This window comes from Phacochoerus africanus, chromosome 7 (assembly GCF_016906955.1).
Source record: "Phacochoerus africanus isolate WHEZ1 chromosome 7, ROS_Pafr_v1, whole genome shotgun sequence".
Lineage (NCBI taxonomy): Eukaryota > Metazoa > Chordata > Mammalia > Artiodactyla > Suidae > Phacochoerus > Phacochoerus africanus.
In genome coordinates this window covers 86,580,742-86,601,688 of record NC_062550.1, presented here as the reverse complement: position 1 = coordinate 86,601,688, position 20,947 = coordinate 86,580,742, and the positions used below count along the sequence as shown (strand labels likewise).

Genomic DNA, 20,947 nt, shown 5'->3' with positions numbered 1-20,947 from the left:
CTGATACCAGTTCTGTTTTAGATGTGTATATGTTGAGTCAAAGTTAGGATTGACTTAAAAGAGATATTTCTGTCCTGATCAAACAGACGTAGACCTCCAAAAGATGTTTAAGTACCTTATTTGTAAACGTCCGTTGGATTTTGCTTGCGTCCTAAAAAAGGATCCTTGGCATTTGTTTTCAGAGATCAAAGGAAAGGAGTGTTTCCTTGCTGTTCATCTTCATTTGAATGTGCATTCATCCCCCTGACCTCTCTTTCTGGGGTTCTAGAAACTTTGTTCAGCAACCTCATCATCTCTTCTGTACCTTGTGGTTAAGGGAGGAAATGCCCTACAGCAAACAGCACATTTTTTGGTGCCGGCCTCTCATCAGAAAGGGCTACAGTAGCTTCCGGGGATGCAGCACACAGTGTGCTTTCATTTCCTTTGATTGACAGAAATCCCGCAGCCCCTGCTCCAGATCCACGTCTGCCACCCCAGAGCTGTCTTCTGCTTCCCCCAACTCCAGTTCGAGGCGGGCAGAAAGCTGTTGTGAGCAAGAAAACCAACATGCACATATTTATTGAGTCTGGGCTTCGGGTAAGAATTAACCTTGAAGTGAGGCTTGCTGCCCACAGCAAGTCTGTGCCTGTTAATCCTCTGCTGAATTTCCAGTGCTGCTCATTTCCACTGGAAATGCTTTACCCTAAGTAAAGTATGGAATTTTTTTAAGGGGCATTTGTCCATTTACTATTTATCCTCTGATACTACTTTGGTGATTTAACTGTCTCAGAAGGAATTCTTCTGATATTTACTTTGCTTTCACTGTTGCTTTGACTATGAGTGTGCACATCTGAACTACTCTGAATTTTTTTTTAGAGATGGTAAGCTTTTAAAAATACACATTTTGGGGAGTTCCCGTTGTGGCTCAGTGGAGCTGAATCTGACTAGTAGCCATGAGGATGCAGGTTCAATCCCTGGCCTTGATCAGTGGATTAAGGACCTGGAGTTTCTGTGAGCTGTGGTGTAGGTCACAGACTCAGCTCAGATCTGGCGTGGCTGTAGTGTAGGCCAGCGGCTACAACTCCAATTCAACCCCTAACCTGGGAACCTCCCTGTGCCAGAGGTGTGGCCCTAAAAAGATAAAAATATAAAAAATAAAAATATGCATTTGGGAGTTCCTCTTGTGGCTCAGCAGGTTAAGAACCCAACCAGTATCCATTAGAACGCAGGTTCGACCCCTGGCCTTGCTCAGTGGGTTAAGGAGCCAGTGTTGCCGTGAGCTGTGGTATAGGCCGTCAACATGGCTTGGATCTGGCGTGGCTGTGGCTGTGGCATAGGCCAGCAGCTATGGCTCCTATTCGACCCCTAGCCTGGGAACCTCCATATGCCACAGTTGTGGCCCTAAGAAAACAAAACAACACAAAAAAAAACACTTATATATACTTCTAATCCTTCATCGGCTCCCATTTTCCAGGAGAGCGCTCCGTCTTTCATTTGCTCCACAAGGGCGTGGCCTCACGCTGTGACACTCCAACTTGTGTCCCAGCCATGAGTGCCCTCCCTTCAGTTCTCTAAAGTCACCACACTTTTCCCTTCCAGGACCTCACCCTCCACTCCTCCCTCTGCCCAGGTCCCCACAGAACCCTCAAAGCACCCTGCGTTTGTAGTTAATTATTTCCCAGAGTCTGTCATCCTGGCTATGATGCATCAGAGCTGCCCGTCTTGGTTATTGCCACTTCTTTATGCCAAGCCAGTGCCTGGAATCAAAGTAGATGCTGAATAGTAACCATTTGGTAAATGAACTTAGAATTCAGTTCATCTCAGCTGCAGGGTGAGCTCCCACCTTCTCCACTTCCTGAGATTACTCAGGCAGCTCCCCTTTCTTCAAACATTTTACAATTTCAAATAGAAGTATCTTACTCTTTCACATTTGTCTCTTTAAAAAATCATCTCACCTTTACCTCACTCATTTGCTCTTTTTTTTTTTTTGTCGTCTATTTTTGCTATTTCTTGGGCTGCTCCAGCGGCATGTGGAGGTTCCCAGGCTAGGGGTCCAATCAGAGCTGTAGCCACCGGCCTACGCCAGAGCCACAGCAACGCAGGATCCAAGCCGCGTCTGCAACCTACACCACAGCTCATGGCAACGCCGGATCCTTAACTCACTGAGCAAGGGCAGGGACCGAACCCGAAACCTCATGGTTGCTAATCAGATTCGTTAACCACTGCGCCACGACGGGAACTCCCCCACTCATTTGCTCTTATAGGCAGCTGGTGTGATGTATCTCTTTCTGAATCTTTTAGCTGTTGCATCTTAGCTTGAAGACTTCCAAGGTCAAGTCTTCAAGTGAACACGTTCTGGAAATGTTGGATCCTTTTGTGTCTCTCCTCATAGACTGCCTGGGCGCCATGGACGTGAAGGTGAGTATCTGTTCCTTCACAGGAGATGTGCTGTGCGGAGTACCTAGAACTTCTGTCTAGGCTTGTGCTTCCCAAGATGATTTTTAAGAGAGATTTATAACATCATGAACCACCTGCATCAAATTGTTCCCTTCACAGCAATTTAACAATCATGGATAGCTCTTAACATTCGTAAAAGCCCTTCTGGGTACAAGACTTACTTCATTTGATCTTCATAACAGCTTCATGAGGGCGAGCGGTGCTGTCCCCAAGGCAGTAATCATCACCTCATCATCGTCATCCTTGTCACCAGTGCACACAGCTGCGAATCCTCATAACTCATGAAGCGTGTATTCCCGCTTCTCTTCCGTAGATGAGAGATCCAGGCCTCAGGCCGAGCCACTTGGCCCATGTCACAGATCTCGGATGTGAGCCTCAGTCTGTCAGACTCCAAAGCCCACACCTTTCCCACTTTCCCAGGTTGCCTGTTTTACAGCGAAGGTGCTGAGAGGTTAAGGGACATCTCTGTGGTCAAACGGGTAATAAAGCTGCAGAGCCGGAATCGAAGCCCTGGTCTTACTGACTGCTGGGTGCTTTCCTGTCTTCACTGAATCCAGCCCATAAGGCCACCCCAGCAGCCAGTCCATCGGGGCCAGTTGGGTGCAGCTGAACCAGGTGAAGCAGCTGGTAGTGTTGAAGGTTCTGCCTGGAGGTTCAGGGATTATTTTGTTATCACTTGGTGCCGACGCTTTTTATTTATTATTTTTCCCCCCCCACAAAAATGCACAACATTTAACTATATCATAGTTCCTGTGCTTAATTTCTGGGTCACCTGTCTGCTCCTTACATGAGGAATGGCATCCTTTTTAACGTTATATCTCTAATACTCTGTAGTGTGTGTGCCTTGTGTTTAAATTGAGGTACTATTCTAGAAAATTTAAGTCATTTATAATTAGCATTTATTTCTCAAATGCTAAAATTAACCTTCCCATCCAATCATTTATCCTAATAGGTTAAGAAAATCAGAGCTTGTGGCTCATTGGGTTAGGAACCTGGCGTTAGGAACCTGGCTCATTGGGTTAGGAACCTGGCGTAGTCTCCATGAGGATTCAGGTTCGATCCCTGGCCTTGCTCAAGTGGGTTCAGAATCCGGCATTGCTCCAAGCTATGGCATAGGTCACAGATGTAGCTCAGGTCTGGTGTTATAGCTGTGGCTTAGGCCTCAGGTGCAGCTCCGATTCAGCCCCTTGCCCAGGAACTTCCATATGCCACAGGTATGGCCCCAAAAAGGAAAACAAACAAACAAAAAAAGAATGTGTTTAGTGAGCACCTTGTCTCATTCGCTTGGGAAATACCTTCCCTTGCTATGGAGAAGCCGTGAGTTCTACCACAGGGGCCAGGAAGCTTTCCTCTATCTTCTGACCCTTTTAGCACATTTCCTCCTGAGCAGGCTGAGCAGAGCGTTGCGTCCCGTCTCCTGGGCTGCTTAGAGCCCACACAGCCTCAGGTGCCGGACTCTTGGGTTTGGTCACTTCACAAGTAGATCGGTTTGGGTTTTGTTTTTCAGGTGATCACAGGTGCTCTGCAGTGTCTGATCTGGGTCTTGAGGTTCCCCCTGCCTTCCATAGAAACGAAAGCAGAACAGCTGACAAAACACCTTTTCCTTTTGCTGAAGGACTATGCCAGACTGGGTGCTGCCAGGGGCCAGAACTTCCACTTAGTGGTAAACTGTTTCAAGGTGAGGTGTTTCTGCTTGCACTTGGGAAAGGCAGGACTAAGATTAACATCAAAGTTAATTTTCCTTAGCATCCTTTGTGGTCTTGGTCAAAATTTCTTCCAGATGAATTTGCTAAGGCCAGAGTGTTATTATGCTATGTGGAAAAGCTTGATGTTGTATTGAGTCCTTATCATTCCGCTGGCTGCCGACTTACGGGGTGTCGTGCCTGTTAACTTCGCTGTTGTAACTTGCAGTGTGTGACCATACTTGTGAAGAAAGTGAAGTCGTACCGGATAACTGAAAAGCAGCTCCAGGTTCTACTTGCATACGCTGAGGAGGACATGTATGATATTTCAAGACAAGCCACCGCATTCGGTCTTCTGAAGGTATGGTGTCCCCAGAATGGTGGATTGTACTGTTTATGAGCCTCATGTCAGATGTTTAGAATAACATGGAATATATAGTATTTTGACTAGCTGTAGACTTTAGGATTATTATGATTTGGGTTAATTAATTATACATTAATATATCTTATTAAAATACTTGAACGTGAGCTCCGTATTAAACTTCCAGAGAATTCTGTACAAATGCAGGCACTCTACTCGTATGTATCATAAAATTAACAATTTTTAACCATTTTTAAAGTTCATGTTCTTTTTCTTTTGGAGATATTTCCATTATATTTGAAAACTGCCTGACAGCTGACATCAGGTCAGCTTAGCAAACATCAGGCCGTATGCAGTAAAACATGACCTGAGTATGTCTTTTCTTTTTGTATTTTAGGCCATTTTATCAAGAAAGTTGTTGGTCCCAGAAATTGATGATGTCATGCGGAAGGTATCCAAGTTGGCAATTTCTGCACAGAGTGAACCTGTCCGAGTCCAGTGCAGACAGGTTTGTAGACAGAGCGTATTCCCTTAGCAAGGGCTGGGCGGTGCCTTCTCTGTTTGGTCTTTAGGTAGAAAGATGTCAACACTGACTGAATTCTGAGGATGACTTTGTGTCCTCATGTTGCTTTATCCTGAGACTCAGGAACCCATTCATACCCAGAGTGTAAGGACATTTTTGAGTGTAAGGAGCATTTTAAATGTAGCCCATATGTGGCATGTTTCAGATGGACGGAGAAATAGGTTTCCCTTCTGCAGCAAAGATTTCTTTCCATTCGTCCAGTCATTGACCACTTCATGCATATCAGTGTGTCCCTGGTGTTGCTGGAAGAGTGGTTAACAAAATTTGCATAGTGCCTGTCTATCCTCTAGCAAGTATGTGCAAAGCGAACATGGTTATTTAATTACAGACATCCACTTGGGGATGCCTGGAGGAAAAAGTACTGTCACATTTCATCGCTTAGAAAATACACCATTACTTACATACCTCAAAGAAAAAAAACCGTGACACAGTGGTAAGATGGCATCAGTTATAAGACACATCCCAATTTCGGATATGTTAAAATATAAAAAACTGCTCCTTACAATTGACAAAACATGGAGAAGCATATGACAAGGTGGAGAATCACCTTGGTGTGAGAGTCGGGGAAAGCTTTCCTGAGGGTTGGCATGTAAGCAAAATTTGGAAGAATAAGGCTTAGTTTCACAGGCTAAGGAAGATAAGCCTTGAGGTGGACAAGAGCTTAGCTTATTGAGGGAGTTCAGTGAGTTGAATGAGGTGGGGGAGGGGGCCAGATGAAACAAGACCTTGTGGTCTTGTGGCAGATTTAGCGCTTTCATCTAAGAATAACCAGAAGCTCTTGAAGTCAGCAGGCAGAGCAGTGACATTAGCAGCTTTGTGTTCGTAAGTGTGCCCATCCCTGATCTGTGCGTATGTCACCCCGGGAGGTGGAAGGGTCTGAACTGGAAATATGAACTCAGAATTAAAGGAGGATTGGGGCTGCCAAGGTCGTCTTTAGACAAAGTGAACTTATTTTGGAAGAAGGAGGGCCAGCTGCTATTTATGAAGCATCAGCAGCACGTCCAGGACTTTATTTACATACCTGGTTTCTATTTGTAACTATCATTCGAAAGAAATAGTACCACCATTTTATGGTTGGAGAAAAACAGGCCTTGGACAGCTTGGTGATGTGCTTGGTACTGACCGTTTATGAATAAAGGAAGCTGAATAATATAGTTTAAAAGCAGAGCCCTTGGATGCAGAGAGACAAGGCATGACATTCTGGCCCTGTCACCTGAGCAAAGTTACTCTCTGTGCCAGCGTCATTCTCGTCATCTGTAAAATGGGATGATGTCACCTGCTTCCTAAGGAAATCATGAAAAACCAACTGGGGAACACTTAACCCAGTGCCATTAGGAAGTGCAATAGTTAGTATTATGATCACATAATTGTTATGCTTATTTCAGAGGAAATTCGGGGTTGAATTGCAGTCCATTCCCAGTCCAGCACAGCCTCCTGTCAGAGAGAGGAGCTGCCCGCGTGCAGGCTGAGATTCGGAGGCCTAACCAGCCATGCTAGTTGCCTCTTAGGACCCGAGGAAGCAAAGTGGGAAGAGAGCCGAGGGCACAGTTATTGACTCCGGAGGCAGACCTCGCCTAACGGATCACCTTTCTGAAAGGGCTTTGTGCGTCCCAGAAAGCAGCTCAGGAAAGAGGAATCCTGGAGAGACAGGATCCAAATAATCTCCTGTGTGACTTCTGTTTCTAGGTTTTTCTGAAATACATTCTTGATTATCCTCTGGGTGACAAATTGAGACCAAACTTGGAATTCATGCTTGCTCAGCTGAAGTAAGTTGAAGCCATAAGCTACACAGGGCAGTGGGGTAGGTTCTTCGCTCCTTTCAAAGTGTTGGCTCTCTTGAAAAGAACAAAGCTGAACCGCGATGGCCCATCTCCGAGGATGCTGTCATATGAATCACTGACTTGTCGAGCCTTGCGCATGGCTTCATATAGCAGTTCTGCAAGTTGCTTTTCAATTCAGCATGACCATTGGTTGTCATTAGAGTCCATTTGGGAGTATGGTAAAAATTTAACAAAATTATGTTTAAAAATAGGAGTTGCCGTCGTGGCGCAGTGGTTAACGAATCTGACTAGGAACCATGAGGATGCGGGTTCGATCCCTGCCCTTGCTCAGTGGGTTAACGATCCAGCATTGCCGTGAGCTGTGGTGCAGGTCGCAGATGCGGCTCGGATCCCGAGTTGCTGTGGCTCTGGCATAGGCCGGTGGCTACAGCTCTGATTCGACCCCTAGCCTGGGAACCTCCATATGCTGCCGGAGCGGCCCAAGAAATGGCAAAAAGACAAAAAAATAAATAAAAATAAAATAAACAGTAATTAAGTACATGTTTTAAGATTGGGAAAATGGAGGGTTTTTTTTTTTTCCACTTTTTAAGAAATACACTGGCACCTCGAGACAGTGTTTTAAATCCTTAAAAACAATTATTGCTAAATTTAAAGTTACTAACAAGTCCTTCTAATCTTCTTCCCCTAGTTATGAACACGAGACCGGGAGAGAGTCCGCCTTGGAAATGATCGCTTATCTCTTTGACACATTCCCTCAGGTACCACAAATCACAGAGACAAACCGTGTTTGCTGGCTCTGGCTCCCGTGAGCCCTGGGAGCCCACGGTCCAATCTGAGTGTGCTCATGAGCTTCTGTCTCCTTTCAGGGACTGCTCCACGAGAACTGTGGCATGTTCTTTATTCCTCTTTGTCTAATGATGGTGAACGATGACTCTGCCTCGTGTAAAAAGATGGCATCCATGGCAATCAAATCCTTACTCAGTAAAATCAGCCTTGAGAAGAAAGATTGGCTCTTCAGTATGGTTACTACCTGGTTTGGGGCCAAGAAGGTTTGAGTTGCTTTTAGTCATATTTCAAAGAAAAGTCTGAGCTTTTAGTGTTCATGCTTTGAGTAAGAATACGTATTATACATACATCGTTGAATTAATTTTTCCCAAATAGCTGTGTTGTTTGTATTTAATTGTGGGTAATAATATATTCTTAGGGTAAGATTTCAGAAAGTCTAAGAAGTTATAAAAGAGTAGCTAAAAATCACCTGTATTCCCACTGCATGGTTCATGTCACCTCGTTACTTCATTACATGAAGGTATTATAACTTCCTCAGGCAGTCCCCATTGATGAATATATTTGTTTCCAATTTTGCTATTTGATTTATAGTGATTTTTTTTTTTTTTTTTTAATGCCTGCACCTGCGGCATATGGAAGTTCCCAGGCTAAGGGCCAAATCAGCTGTAGCTGCCGGCCTACGCCACAGCCACAGCCACAGCCACACCAGATCCAAGCCACATCTGCAGCCTACCTCTGCAGCTCATGGTAACACTAGATCCTTTAACTCACTGAGCAAGGCCACGGATCAGACCCACATCCTCATGGATACTAGTCGGGTTCTTAACTTATTGAGCCACAATGGGAACTATGGAGTGTAAATTTTTGCCAGTGATTATATCCACTTGCTGACTCTGCCCCCATTGTCACGGGCCCATCTTTGTGGAATATAAACATACATAGTATCTTAATACTGGCTTTAAGTATTAAAGTCAGAAAGGGGGGAAGGGGCATGAAACGTCTTCCTTTTTTTTTTTTTAATTTAAAATGAGAAAAAAATGTGTTAGTCTGTGGATAATGGTGAATACCACTTTTTAAAAATGTTGTTCTGAGGAGTTCTCGTTGTGGCGCAGCAGAAACAGATCTGACTAGTATCCAAGAGGATGCGGGTTCCATCCCTGGCCTCACTCAGTGCGTTGGGGATCCGGCATGGCCGTCAGCTGTGGTGTAGGTCACACACATGGCTCAGATCTGGTGTTGCTGTGGCTATGGTATAGACCAGCAGCTGTAGCTCCAATTCAGCCCCTAGCCTGGGAACCTCTATAGCTACAGGTGTGGCCCTAAAAAGCAAAAAATAAAAATAAAAAAATGTTGTTCTGAGAGTTCTCTTGTGGAGCACCAGGTTAAGGATTTGGCATTGTCACTGCAGTGGCTTGGGTCACTACTGTGGCACAGGTTCAGTCCCTGGCCCGGGAACTTACACGTGCCACGGGTACAGCCAAAAAAAAAAAAAAAAAAGTTGTTCTGGGGTGTGAATATTTCTCTCTGTTTTTCATGTTAGCCACCAAAAATCCACATTCTGTGGATTTCTAGTATCATAAAGAACTATTGAGGACAGAGTCATGCCTCTCTTCATTTTATAGTTTTAGAAATGGACAGCTTCCCAGGGTGGGCTGATATTGTCTTATGTTGGTTTATTTTGTGTAGAGCTTAAATAGACAACTAGCTGCCCTGATTTGTGGATTGTTTGTGGAAAGCGAAGGAGTCACTTTTGAGAGAAGACTTGGAACTGTTCTCCCTGTGATTGAAAAGGAAATTGATCCTGAAAACTTTACAGATGTAAGTTATTTGCTAAGGAATAAAACTTTTTTTAATAGTTTTTCTTTTTACTTGAGGTGGTATAGCTAACAGGTTAAATATTATTTGTCTTTAGAAGCGTTTTTTTGTTAATAAAAACAAGAACTCAGTGGTTAAAGTAATCTTCCATAGTACATAACAATCAAAGTTTCCTAAGCAGCACAGTGTTGTCCCCAAGGGGACATTTAGCAATATCTGAAGACATTTTTGCTTGTCACAACCGGAGGGTAGAGAGGTGCTATTGTCCTCTAGTGAGGAGAGGCCAAGTGCACGGGGCAGCCCCCCAACACAAAGGATTATCTGACCCAAAATGTCAGTAGTATTGAGGTTGAGAACCCCTGATGTAAATTTACATGCTAGAGTAAAAAAAGTCCATCAGATACTTTGAAATTATTGTCCTAATTGATTTAACATTCCTCCTATTTTTAGATCATGGAAGAGACTGAAGAAAAAGCTGCAGATCGCCTTCTGTTTAGTTTTCTTACACTGATAAGTAAACTCATCAAGGAATGTAATATTGTTCAGTTTACCAAGCCCTCTGAGACTCTAAGTAAAATCTGGAGTAAGTATTTCTTCTTTATTTAAATCTAAAAATAGGAGTTCCCGCCATGGCGCAGTGAAAACGAATCCAGCTAGGAACCATGAGGTTGCGGGTTCGATCCCTGGCCTTGCTCAGTGGGTTAAGGATCCGGCGTTGCCGTGAGCCGTGGTGTAGGTCACACATGGTTCGGATCTGGCGTTTTTGTGGCTGTGGCAGCTGTAGCTCTGATTAAACCTCTAGCCTGGGAACCTCCCTATGCCATGGGTGTGGCCCTAAAGAGCAAAATCAGTCAATCAATCTAAAAATAAACACATTGGATGTATAAAATGTCAGGGGAAAGGTTCATGAGAAATTTAAAAGGCCCTTTCAGATTGATTACAGTGAAAATATTTCTTTCTGGGAAAAAAAACAAGTAACAATAACAACTGGGGAAAAACAAATAACAAATATATATATAGACAGTTATATATGAGGGTATGTATATATACACACACACATCCTTATAAGTAATGTATTTCATTTATAAATAAGAAAGAATATTACTTATGAGGGAGTAAAAGAAAGGAAATTTCCCAGTCCTTCTTGCTACTTGATAATTTGTTGCGTATTTCCATCCAGTCTTCTTTTCGTCAAATAGCCATAGGGTTTTTTTGAGGTTGCGTAATTCCATACCAGGTAAGCATATTATATATTATAATATATTTAGTAGATATCCTTTTAAATGGCTATAAATAATCCATCATGTAAATGTGCCATAACTTACTCAACCATTTCACTTTTGCGGGATATTTAAGTTATATATAAACTCTAAATGAAAAGTAAGACCCCGGAGTTCCTTTCATGGCTCAGCAGTTAATGAACCTGGCTAGGATCCATGAGGATGAGGGTTCAATCCCTGGCATTGCCGTGAGAGCTGTGGTGTAGGCTGGTAGCTGTAGCTCCAATTAGACCCCTAGCATGGGAACTTCTGTGTGTTGTGGGTGCAGCCTTAAAAAGCAAAATAAAAAAGAAAGAATGAGGAGTTCCCGTTGTGGCACAGTGGTTAACGAATCCGACTAGGAACCATGAGGTTGTGGGTTCGATCCCTGCCCTTGCTCAGTGGGTTAACGATCCAGCGTTGCCATGAGCTGTGGTGTAGGTCACAGATGTGGCTCGGATCTGATGTGGCTGTTGCTGTGGTGTAGTCTGGCAGCTACAGCTCCGATTAGACTCCTAGCCTGGGAACCTCCACATGCCGTGGGAGCGGCTCTAGAAAAGGCCAAAAGACAAAAAAAAAAGAAGGAAAATAAGATCCTGAAATTTTTTATTTAACATTTTAGTTTCGATTAGTCAGTAGGAAATAGGCATTGCAATGAATGCTTTAAATACCCACCTGTTTTATAAGAGAACTCACGATTTTATGAGAAATAATCCTTTTTCTAAGTTACTGCAGAGCCTACTCTAACACGGCTCCACTGAGATTATTACAGAGGTTCATGTGGAACAAAAGTAAAACCATCTTGGGAGGGCCCATTGTGGCGCAGCGGAAACGAATCTGACTAGAAAACATGAGGATGTGGGTTCGATCCCTGGCCTCGCTCAGAGGGTCGGGGATCTGGCGTTACCATGAGTTCTGGTGTAGGTCGCAAATGTGGCTTGGATCCCGAGTTGCTATGGCTGTGGCATAGGCTGGCAGCTACAGCTCCAATTCGACCCCTAACCTGGGGGCCTAAAAAGCAAAAAAAAAAAAAAAAAAAAAAAGCAACACCATTTTCATGAAATAGATCAGCATAGACTGTAACTCAGATATGACATGGGTCATCTAGAATTTCAGTGCTGTCCCCTGACACCACAAGGCTTTTCTGCTGTTCTTTCCAAGTGTGGTATATGGAGAGTGGCCCTGTAGCATAAGCTTTAAGGGATCATCCTAAAGATATTTTAAGAGGTCATATTTAAAAGGACAAGCTTTGGGGCCAGGTTGAGCTGGGGTCCAAGCTTGGTTCTGCCTATTGGCTTGGCCTGTTACTTAGCCCCTCTGGAACCGTGAAACGGAGATGACAGCTCGAGCCTCACGGGACTGTTGTGCGGTCTAAGGGAAGTAATACGTGTCACAGCCTTGGCCTGTGCCTGGCACATAGAACCACCTCCATGAATGATCGTTTTTAGGAGCCACTGATTTCAGTGATGATGAGAAACAAGTGTGTACCCATCTACATACTTAATTTCAATTTAGAAATTGTAATTGTTAATGCTGCCTTAGCTCCTTGAATCTGAAGCTGGCTCTTAAGAGACTGTCTGTCTGAGGCTTACTCGCCCTCTCTCCTGCCATCTCCTGTGGTGGGAGTGGGTCCTCTAGTTGTTCCTGTCCCTCCGCCTAACTTCTCCTGAGCTCCTGGGAAGGAGGGGCAGCTTTGTTCATCTCTGGTTTCCAAATCCAAGCAAAATGCTCAAGAACTCGTCATGCTTACCACCAGTCTAGAAGGCCTTGCGACATCTTGAGAATGTGTTCTGGTTCCTGTAGGCCACGTGCACTCTCACCTGAGACATCCGCACAACTGGGTCTGGCTCACCGCAGCCCAGGTTTTCGGATTGCTCTTTGCCTCTTGCCAACCAGAGGAACTCATCAGAAAACGGAATGTTAAAAAAGCCAAAAAGAAACTCTCAGAACCAGTAGCAATCAGATTCCTCACAAATGATCTTGACCAAAAGGTAAGTTTTCTCTCAGGCCTTTTCCTTCCCTCGTAATCTGTGTGAGATGTTCATCCAGGTTCACGTCGCTGTCTTGGGGTCAAGCCCTTGGTAGAAACCCTTCCGGTCAACCTGATGCCCCTGTGGATCCATAGGAGCGTTAGTAACTAGAGAGGGGTCCCCCTCAAAGATAGTTTTTAGACCATCAATCTAGACTTTTGATTTGCTTATTTACCATGTTTATCTTACATTATATGTTTAAGTTATCAACACTAGAAGATAAAGAGTTCCCGCTGTGGTGCAGTGAGTTAAGAATCCGACTACAGCTGCTCAGGTTGACGCAGAGGTGCAGGTTCGATCCCTGGCCCAGCACAGTGTGTTAAAAGATCTGGCATTGCCGCAGCTGTGATGTGGGTCAGATTTAATCCCCGGCCTGGGAATTTTCATGTGCCGCGGGTGCAGCCCTTAAGAAAAAAAAAGGGGGGGACTGGAAAATAATATTACCACCCTCTGTCCTCTGTCCTGCCTCCTTCATAATCTTGTTGACTAAATGAGATGGTGTTGATGAAAATGTTAAAGGACGTGTGATACCTGTCTCTGATTTCCTGGTGCTCAGTACAACATCTGGCTCAGAGTGGAACTTCCCTAAACATTGAACGAGTGGAGAATGGAAGGGAAAAGGAAAAGTATTTGAATGTTACCAAGCTGTCTACCAGTAATCTAAAGGATTATGATCTCTGTCTCCCCGAAGCTTGCAAATATCCCATGTCCTTGAGCTAAAATGCTTGTGGCAGAGAGAAGGGAACTGTTACATAATATCTCATCATGAGCCTTCCTTCTCCAGATCTACACAATCGGTCATTCAGAGCAAAATCTCCTACTTTATTACATATTATTATGGCTAGTTGGTGTTTTAAAAGCAATCACAAATACCCTGCATTGTGCCTGCCAATGTCCATTTTCTTTCCCCAGATGAAAAGTATCTCCTTAGCGTCTTGCCATCAATTGCATTCCAAATTCTTGGATCAATCTCTAGGAGAGCAGGTGAGTATTATAACCCTCCCAGTTAAATAGAAGAGACCTATTCTACCAACATTATAGGAATAGGTTCACATTTGGTTTTTGGTTTTTTCTCTTTCCTAGTTAAAGCTTGGGGAATTAAATGAAAAGTAAACACTCAAATACATGTTCAATTATGTGTATATATCTAATAGAATCTGAGGTCTATATTGAGATTAATCCTGGCTCCATTTAAAATTCCCAAGAAAGATGATGCAGTGGGAGGCTGGCTGTGAATCTTTTTCATCTTTACTTTTAACATATCCACTCCACATTGCAACTAAAGCGTTGAAGGACATTGATTGTCTTAATATTAAGCTGTGATGTCGAATTTCCTTCCCTTATCCCTGGAAGCTAAAGAGAAAGCAATAATGGTCATGCTACAGGAAGGTCTAAGAATTGTCCATCCTTAATACTAAAGAGCTTCTTGTGTTTTCATGTTATCAAATATAGCTGTAATTAAAATATAGGGAAGAAAGCACTTGTAAATGTGCAGTAAATATAAATTGCTTTCGAATAGTTGGTCTACAGCTCCATTTTAGTTTTTCCCTTTTGATAAAACAGTTGGGCTGGTAGATGATGAGGTGACATGGATGTGGTGTTTGGATATAAGCAAGGCACTTGACCACATCTGTTGTGAGCCATTACAGACAATGGATCAAGATAGATTAAGGGATTTGGCACTAAAAACTAAGTGACTGCTGTATCTGCAAGTGATCTCAGGTGGTCTGCCATGAACTTTGATACTTCTGTCTCTTTTTTAAATGAGCACATAACATGCTTCATCATATGACAGGGTTCGGGAGGGAAGGAATGGATCGAGCAAAGTGGGGCCAAAGAATTTATGCCAGGCTGGACAATGAGTGGAGTCTCACATGGTATTAGTTTTAATAGAGGCTGACAAATCCTACAAACTCAGGACAGGACAAGATTTATTAGTACTGATTCAGGATGAAAGAAATTATGGACTTTGGTTCACCTTAATCGTAGAGTGAGTTAACAGTGTGAAGTAGCTGCTACAAGGGGAAAAGGCCTCCAAATCTGGTACTGTCTTCATGGAGGCCCAGCTTCCAGAAGGAAATGATAATCTTGGAATTAACTCTTGAAGGCCAGGCTAGCCTTGGATGTGTGTGGTATTCTGAGCACCATATTTAGGGCAACACTGGGCGCACAGCTCCTCTTAAGGTAGCCAGGATGATGAAGGAACTCAAAACCGACTTGGTTTCCTCCTTCACATAATGGGTGTGAAATACCCACATCAGAGATTTCCTGGACGACACAGAGTTAGGACTCGATAAAACAAGCCCATTATCATAAATAAGACTTTAAAAAAGCAGCCCTGGCCTGTTAGTGTTCTAGTTAAGTGTTCAGTAAATGGAAACTGTTGCTTCTGTGAAGAATGAATGAAGGAATTTAATGGAATATGAGAATGTAAGCTCCCTTTAAAAATGTAAATAGATGGGCCAGAATGAAGCTGTTTATTTACTCAATGAAACCTTAATGAATAGAAATAGGCCAAATGGATGAAAGTTACATGGACATTGGGTTTGGATGCACTCTAAGGAAAAGTGAAGAGTTATCCCCCCCCCCCAAAAAAAAATGGAGCAGTCATCAATAAAGCAATACCCAGTTTTCTATTTCCTAATTGTAGAATACCTGTGTTAGCTTCTGCTTATTTTGAAGTCAGAGTCCAATTCTTACTCCTCCCCCCCCTCCCAACTTTCTTTTAAGGTTGTTAAGAATTTGTTGTTTGTAGCCAAAGTCTTGTATTTACTGGAACCTGGTTCTGGAGATAAGCAAGGTGACATAAAAGACGACGTGGAAGAACAAGAAGTTTTAGGTGACGGCATGACCAGAGAGGATGTGGGAGAGCACAAGGCCTGTGCAGATGAGAAGGAAGAGCTTGGCAAGCCAGCCACGCTGCTGTGGTTGATTCAGAAGTTGACCCGAATTGCAAAACTGGAAGCTGCTTATTCACCAAGAAACCCCTTAAAGGTGCGATGCATGTACAGAATGACGGAAAGTAGTCTTTTTTTTCTTTTTTCTAAGTATTTTAATGGTATGAGTTATCCTCCCAAATCTCTAGAAACTTTTGAACCCCAAACTGCAGCAGTTTGCCCCCAAAGAGACCTGTTTTCTAAATTAACTGTGTTGTAGCTACCAGAGAAAACCTTAAATGAGAAATGATCTGTACTTTCAGAGAACTTGCATCTTTAAGTTTCTTGGAGCTGTAGCCATGGATCTTGGGGTGGACAAGGTGAAGCCGTATCTCCCAGTGATCATCGCTCCTTTGTTCCGGGAGCTGAACAGCACCTATTCAGACCAGGGTAATTCTGAACACTTGGGCGTTAGCCTTCCTTCCTCACTTCTCTCCTGAATGCCTCCTTCTTCCCTTCTGTCCTCTCTCTCCGCCGGAGTTTTCAGAATGAAAATGTGCTAGGTAGCAAGACAGTTAACAGCAAACAAATAAGGCATATTTGTGTTATTTTTGACCGTCTTCTCCCATATGCTTTCTCGTGTCTAGGAATGAATGTTTCTCTCCTAAAAGATGATGTTTGACTCCTAACCATAGATTTAATACTCAAAGAAAACTAAATTGGGGTGGTTCTAAACCTTATAGTGTTATGAACAATAATAAATAAAATGTCTACATCCTCTTAAGAATTATAAGGCAAGGAGGTCCCTTCGTGGCTTGGCAGTTAACAGACCCAACTAGGATCCATGAGGTTGCAGGTTCAATCCCTGACCTCATTCAGTGGGTTAAGATCCGGCGTTGCCGTGAGCTGTGGTGTAGGTCGAAGACGCAGCTCAGATCTGGTTGCTGTGGCTGTGGTTTAGATCAGCAGCTGTAGCTCCGATTCGACCCCTAACCTGGGAAATGCCGTATGCCGTGAGTACAGCTCTAAAACAGCAAGGAAAAAAAAAAAAAAAGAACTATAAGGCAAGGAGTTCCCACTGTGGTGCAACGCAAACAAATCTGACTAGCATCCTTGAGGATGCAGGTTCAATCCCTGGCCTCGATTAGTGGGTTAAGGATCCAGCATTGCCATGAGCCGTGGTGTAGGTCAGAGATGCAGCTCGGACCCCTCGTTGCTGTGGCTGTGGGGTAGGCCAGCAGCTATAGTTCCAATCCAACCCCTGGCCTGGGAACTTCCATATGCTGAAGCTACGGCTCTAAAAAGCAAAAACAAAAATTGAGACAAATTTAGAAATAAAACCATAAACAGCCTGGAGAAACTTAGCTAATCTTTACATTTCATCTCCACTTTCTCCTCCATTCTCTCAATTCTCAGTTCCTAAGACTTGGGCAGTTCATACTATCAAAGGAACTAAAAAGCAAAAAAAAAAAAATTATAAGGCAAAAACATTAAAGTTTTCTAGTTCAAGTATTTTCAGGGTTTTTTTCCCTTTTTTTTTTTTTGGCCTTGTACGCTGGTATATTTCCCTCACTGATCCTAAGTTAATCTCTTTGATAATAGGAAGAGTGGGAGTTAGTGATTGGAAAGAGGATATGTAAAGTGGATGTTAAGAGTTTTAAAAATGTCAAAACAGGAGCTGTTGGGAGTTCCCTTGGTGGTCTAGTGGTTAGAATTTGGTGCTTCTGCCTAGGGCCCAGATTCAGTCTCTGGTCTGAGAACTGATATCCCACATTAAGTCTATACCCTTCAGTCAAAAAATAAGTAAAAATTAGGAGCTATTTTAGTCCTACAACCTTGAGTTTCCTTCCTTGTAAAGGTTAGGTCGGCATTGGTTTTCAGCATCCAACATTTATTGAGCACCTAACATTTGCCAGGCACTGGGGGTTCAGTGGTGGAAAAGGCACAGTCCCTATCTTCAAGACACTTGCAATCTCAAACAGGTGGTGTGAGCTCTCCTGAAACTGAATGCAGAAATCTGTGGTTTATTTGTATTTGGGAAGGAGAGGCAGGGACGGATGGGAGAGCATACCTTTTTGTCAGCTTCTCACAGGGCTCTTTGATCAAAAAAGAGGATACAGCCAGAGCTAAGCCTCTATGACCCCTGAATTAGGACGTAGAGAAACACACTTACCTTTTTTCCCCTCAGCTGCACAGAGCTGAGCAGGTTAATAAAAGTAACCCAAAACATTTCTGTCAAGTTCTCAAATTACTTTAATGTCTTCTGAGCCAGGATTCTGCTGGGAAGTTGCCTCATGGTCTCTGATCTCTTGCTGCATCCTGGATGAGGTGGTGGCTTGGAGTGCTGTGTCCAACACTTCTGCTTGTTCTCCCATCTCAGAAATGCAGAGCCTAGTTTCAGATCACTGTTTAATGTTGAAGTGCCCAAAGTGATGCCTCGGGAATTTAAATTTTGCAAGTTGTTGATTTGTACATATTCACGTGTCCTTTACTACGGGTTTCTGATTACTGCTCTTCTGTGTGATTAGATCCTTCACTGAAGAATCTATCCCAGGAAATCATAGAAATACTGAAAAAGCTGGTTGGGCTTGAGAGCTTCTCATTAGCCTTTGCCTCTGTACAGAAACAGGCTAATGAGAAAAGGGCACTCCGGAAAAAGAGGAAAGCTTTAGAGGTAGGTCTGCTGTTTGAAAATATGGCATGTTCATTAGGCTTAACTGTTTTTAAACAGGGGTGTGGAGTTCTCTTTATGGCTGAGTGATTAACAAACCAGACTAATGGAGTTCCCGTCGTGGCACAGTGGCTAATGAATCCGACTAGGAACCATGAGGTTGCGGGTTCGGTCCCTGCCCTTGCTCAGTGGGTTGATGATCTGGCGTTGCCGTGAGCTGTGGTGCAGGTTGCAGATGTGGCTCGGATCATGCGTTGCTGTGGCTCTGGTGTAGGCTGGTGGCTACGGCTCTGATTAGACCCCTAGCCTGGGAACCTCCATATGCCTCGGGAGCGGCCCAAGACATAGCAAAAAGACAAAAAAAAAAACAAAACAAAAAAACAACAACAAACCCGACTAGTATCCATGAGGACTCAGATTTGATTCCTGGCCTCGCTCAGTGGGTTAAGGATCCTGCATTGCCGTGCCTGTGGCGTAGGCTGGCAGCTGTAGCTCTGATTCGACCCCTAGCCTGAGAACCTCCACAGCTTTGGGTACGGCCCTAAAAAGACAAATAAATAAATAAACAGGGGTGTGTGCATGAATGTGTGTCAGACTTACCCAGGGAGGAAAGAGGAATTGGTTGTTTGAGAAGTGGGACTTTGTAGCTGGGGCACCAGATTTTCTTCAATGGACATATATTGCATTTGTGATGTTTTAAGGTGAATAAAATGGTCCGTTTTTTATTGGTTTAACATTTACTTTAAAAGTAATATAAAATTTCTATTCTTTTTTCAAGTTTGTGACTAATCCTGATATTGCTGCAAAGAAAAAACTAAAGAAACACAAAAATAAAAGTGAAGCAAAGAAGAGAAAGATAGAGTTCCTACGTCCAGGATATAAGGCCAAGAGACAAAAGAGCCACAGCCTAAAAAATTTAGCAATGGTGGAGTAAAGTGCTCCCTGTTATAACACTGTCTCACCTTACTCCAAAACGTGAACTTTCTGATGTACCCACTGATCCAAAATCATAGCAGGTTTATTATTTAAGGTCTGGCATAGATTGTATATTATATAGTTTAATATAATTGTGCTTATTTTTTAATTAAAATATTTTATACTACTCCTGTATCTTCTGTCTAAAAAGCATGTGACGCTAGTGATAGTTCAAAAAAGTTTTTTTAAATACACATTAAAGTAGCAAGGTAACAATGTAGAAAAAGTTAGGAATAAGTCAAATGATTTACAGTACCTTTATGGCAGAAATTATAAAGCTTTATCAAAAGGCATTAAGAAAGGTCTGCGCAAATGGAGAGGTACTGCCATGCTCATGGATAGGAAGATTCAGTGTCCTAAGTTGCTAGTTCTTCCCAAGTTGGATCCCACTGGTTAAATGCATATTTGAGCAAAATCCCAAAGTTCTTCATATTATCCTAACAAGCTTATTCTGAAATTTATATGGAAGATAGTAAATCAAAAATAACCATGATGTTCTTAAAAAAGGAGAATAAGAAGGTTGCCCTGTCGGATATGAAAACTAAAACAGAAAGTGGTCTCTATAGAGGGATAAGCCCCACTTCATTAAAATTAAGAACTACTTATAAAAAGACACCACTGGGATGTGGTAGGTACCATATACTGATAAAGGATTAGGAGTACCCAGGCCATATAACAAATAGCTATGAATCAACAAAAATAATACTGCAGAGAAAGTAGCAAAAGAAATAGGCATTGCACAGAAGAAATATAAATAGCCCTTAAACCTTAACATTTTGCTACTATTCTATACCAGTTCTTAAATATTAAAGTACTTATACTGGTTAGTAAGTAGTCACTACCCTGACCCCCAAGTGCCTCCCTAGACTCCACATCTCCCCACCCCAGAAATTTAAGGATTAATACCGGGACTTACTAGGGGTTTTCCTGCATCAGCTATGTTTAGTTGCTAAATATTTTGAGTCACTTCTGTATTCAACCTCATTAATAATGAGGAAAATGCAGATTAACATCAGAATGAAATTCCACTTTCAACCCTTCAGATTAATAAGGCTGACAATACCAAGTGGTGGCAAGCATGGTAGAGAGGGAACTCGAATAAATTACTCTGGAAAATAACCTGGCATTATCTTGTTCAACCATATGCTATCTTTTGCCTCTTTTCTACACTTGATGTGGAAGCATATTCTTTAGTGCCCAATGTATGTGGAAGGGAGAAGGGAGGAAGAATCCATCCTATACGTTTTATTTAACCTTCACAGTCTTCCTGAGAGCTTCCTAAAACTTATTTTACAGATGAGGAATCTTATCTCATATTAAATTACCTACCTAAGGGTGACATAGGTTGTAAGTGGCAAAGTCAAGATTCAAACCCGACTGAAAGCCTATGCTGTTTATAATTGTAATTATGGGGTTAGCCTACTATAGCATATGACATAGTAATCAAGTGTCCAAACACTCATGAACTTCAGCATCTATGCTTTGATGTAGTCTTGTCTCAAACAGGAGTTCTCACACTTCCAAGGAGTTTGTAATGTGCCAAAGGATAAACAGGGCATCTTGGAAGGGCAGACTCAATTCTAAGTGACTTAAAGCATATGTACTGCTTTTATAAAAGTTTTTAGATCAAAAAAACAGAATACAGAGGCAAAAATCAGAAAGAATAAATCTCTCAAGTATATTGAGCACAGC

General features: G+C 42.7%; 1 protein-coding gene across 3 annotated transcripts in view; it reads left to right on the top strand.

The window, feature by feature from the left end:
• UTP20 (UTP20 small subunit processome component) overlaps window positions 1-19,382 on the top strand; it is a 100,276-nt gene extending 80,894 nt beyond the window's left edge. For all 3 annotated transcript variants that reach the window (XM_047788182.1, XM_047788183.1, XM_047788184.1), the window contains 16 exons: window positions 435-576; window positions 2,281-2,397; window positions 3,944-4,114; window positions 4,348-4,479; window positions 4,877-4,987; window positions 6,749-6,828; window positions 7,532-7,601; window positions 7,710-7,892; window positions 9,316-9,447; window positions 9,895-10,027; window positions 12,507-12,694; window positions 13,646-13,717; window positions 15,464-15,727; window positions 15,933-16,059; window positions 18,138-18,283; window positions 19,059-19,382. In XM_047788182.1, coding sequence (XP_047644138.1) covers window positions 435-576; window positions 2,281-2,397; window positions 3,944-4,114; window positions 4,348-4,479; window positions 4,877-4,987; window positions 6,749-6,828; window positions 7,532-7,601; window positions 7,710-7,892; window positions 9,316-9,447; window positions 9,895-10,027; window positions 12,507-12,694; window positions 13,646-13,717; window positions 15,464-15,727; window positions 15,933-16,059; window positions 18,138-18,283; window positions 19,059-19,214 — 2,224 coding nt within the window. In that variant the 3' untranslated portion in view covers window positions 19,215-19,382. The remainder of the gene's footprint in view (window positions 1-434; window positions 577-2,280; window positions 2,398-3,943; window positions 4,115-4,347; window positions 4,480-4,876; window positions 4,988-6,748; window positions 6,829-7,531; window positions 7,602-7,709; window positions 7,893-9,315; window positions 9,448-9,894; window positions 10,028-12,506; window positions 12,695-13,645; window positions 13,718-15,463; window positions 15,728-15,932; window positions 16,060-18,137; window positions 18,284-19,058) is intronic.
• The last annotated feature ends 1,565 nt before the right edge of the window (window positions 19,383-20,947 follow it).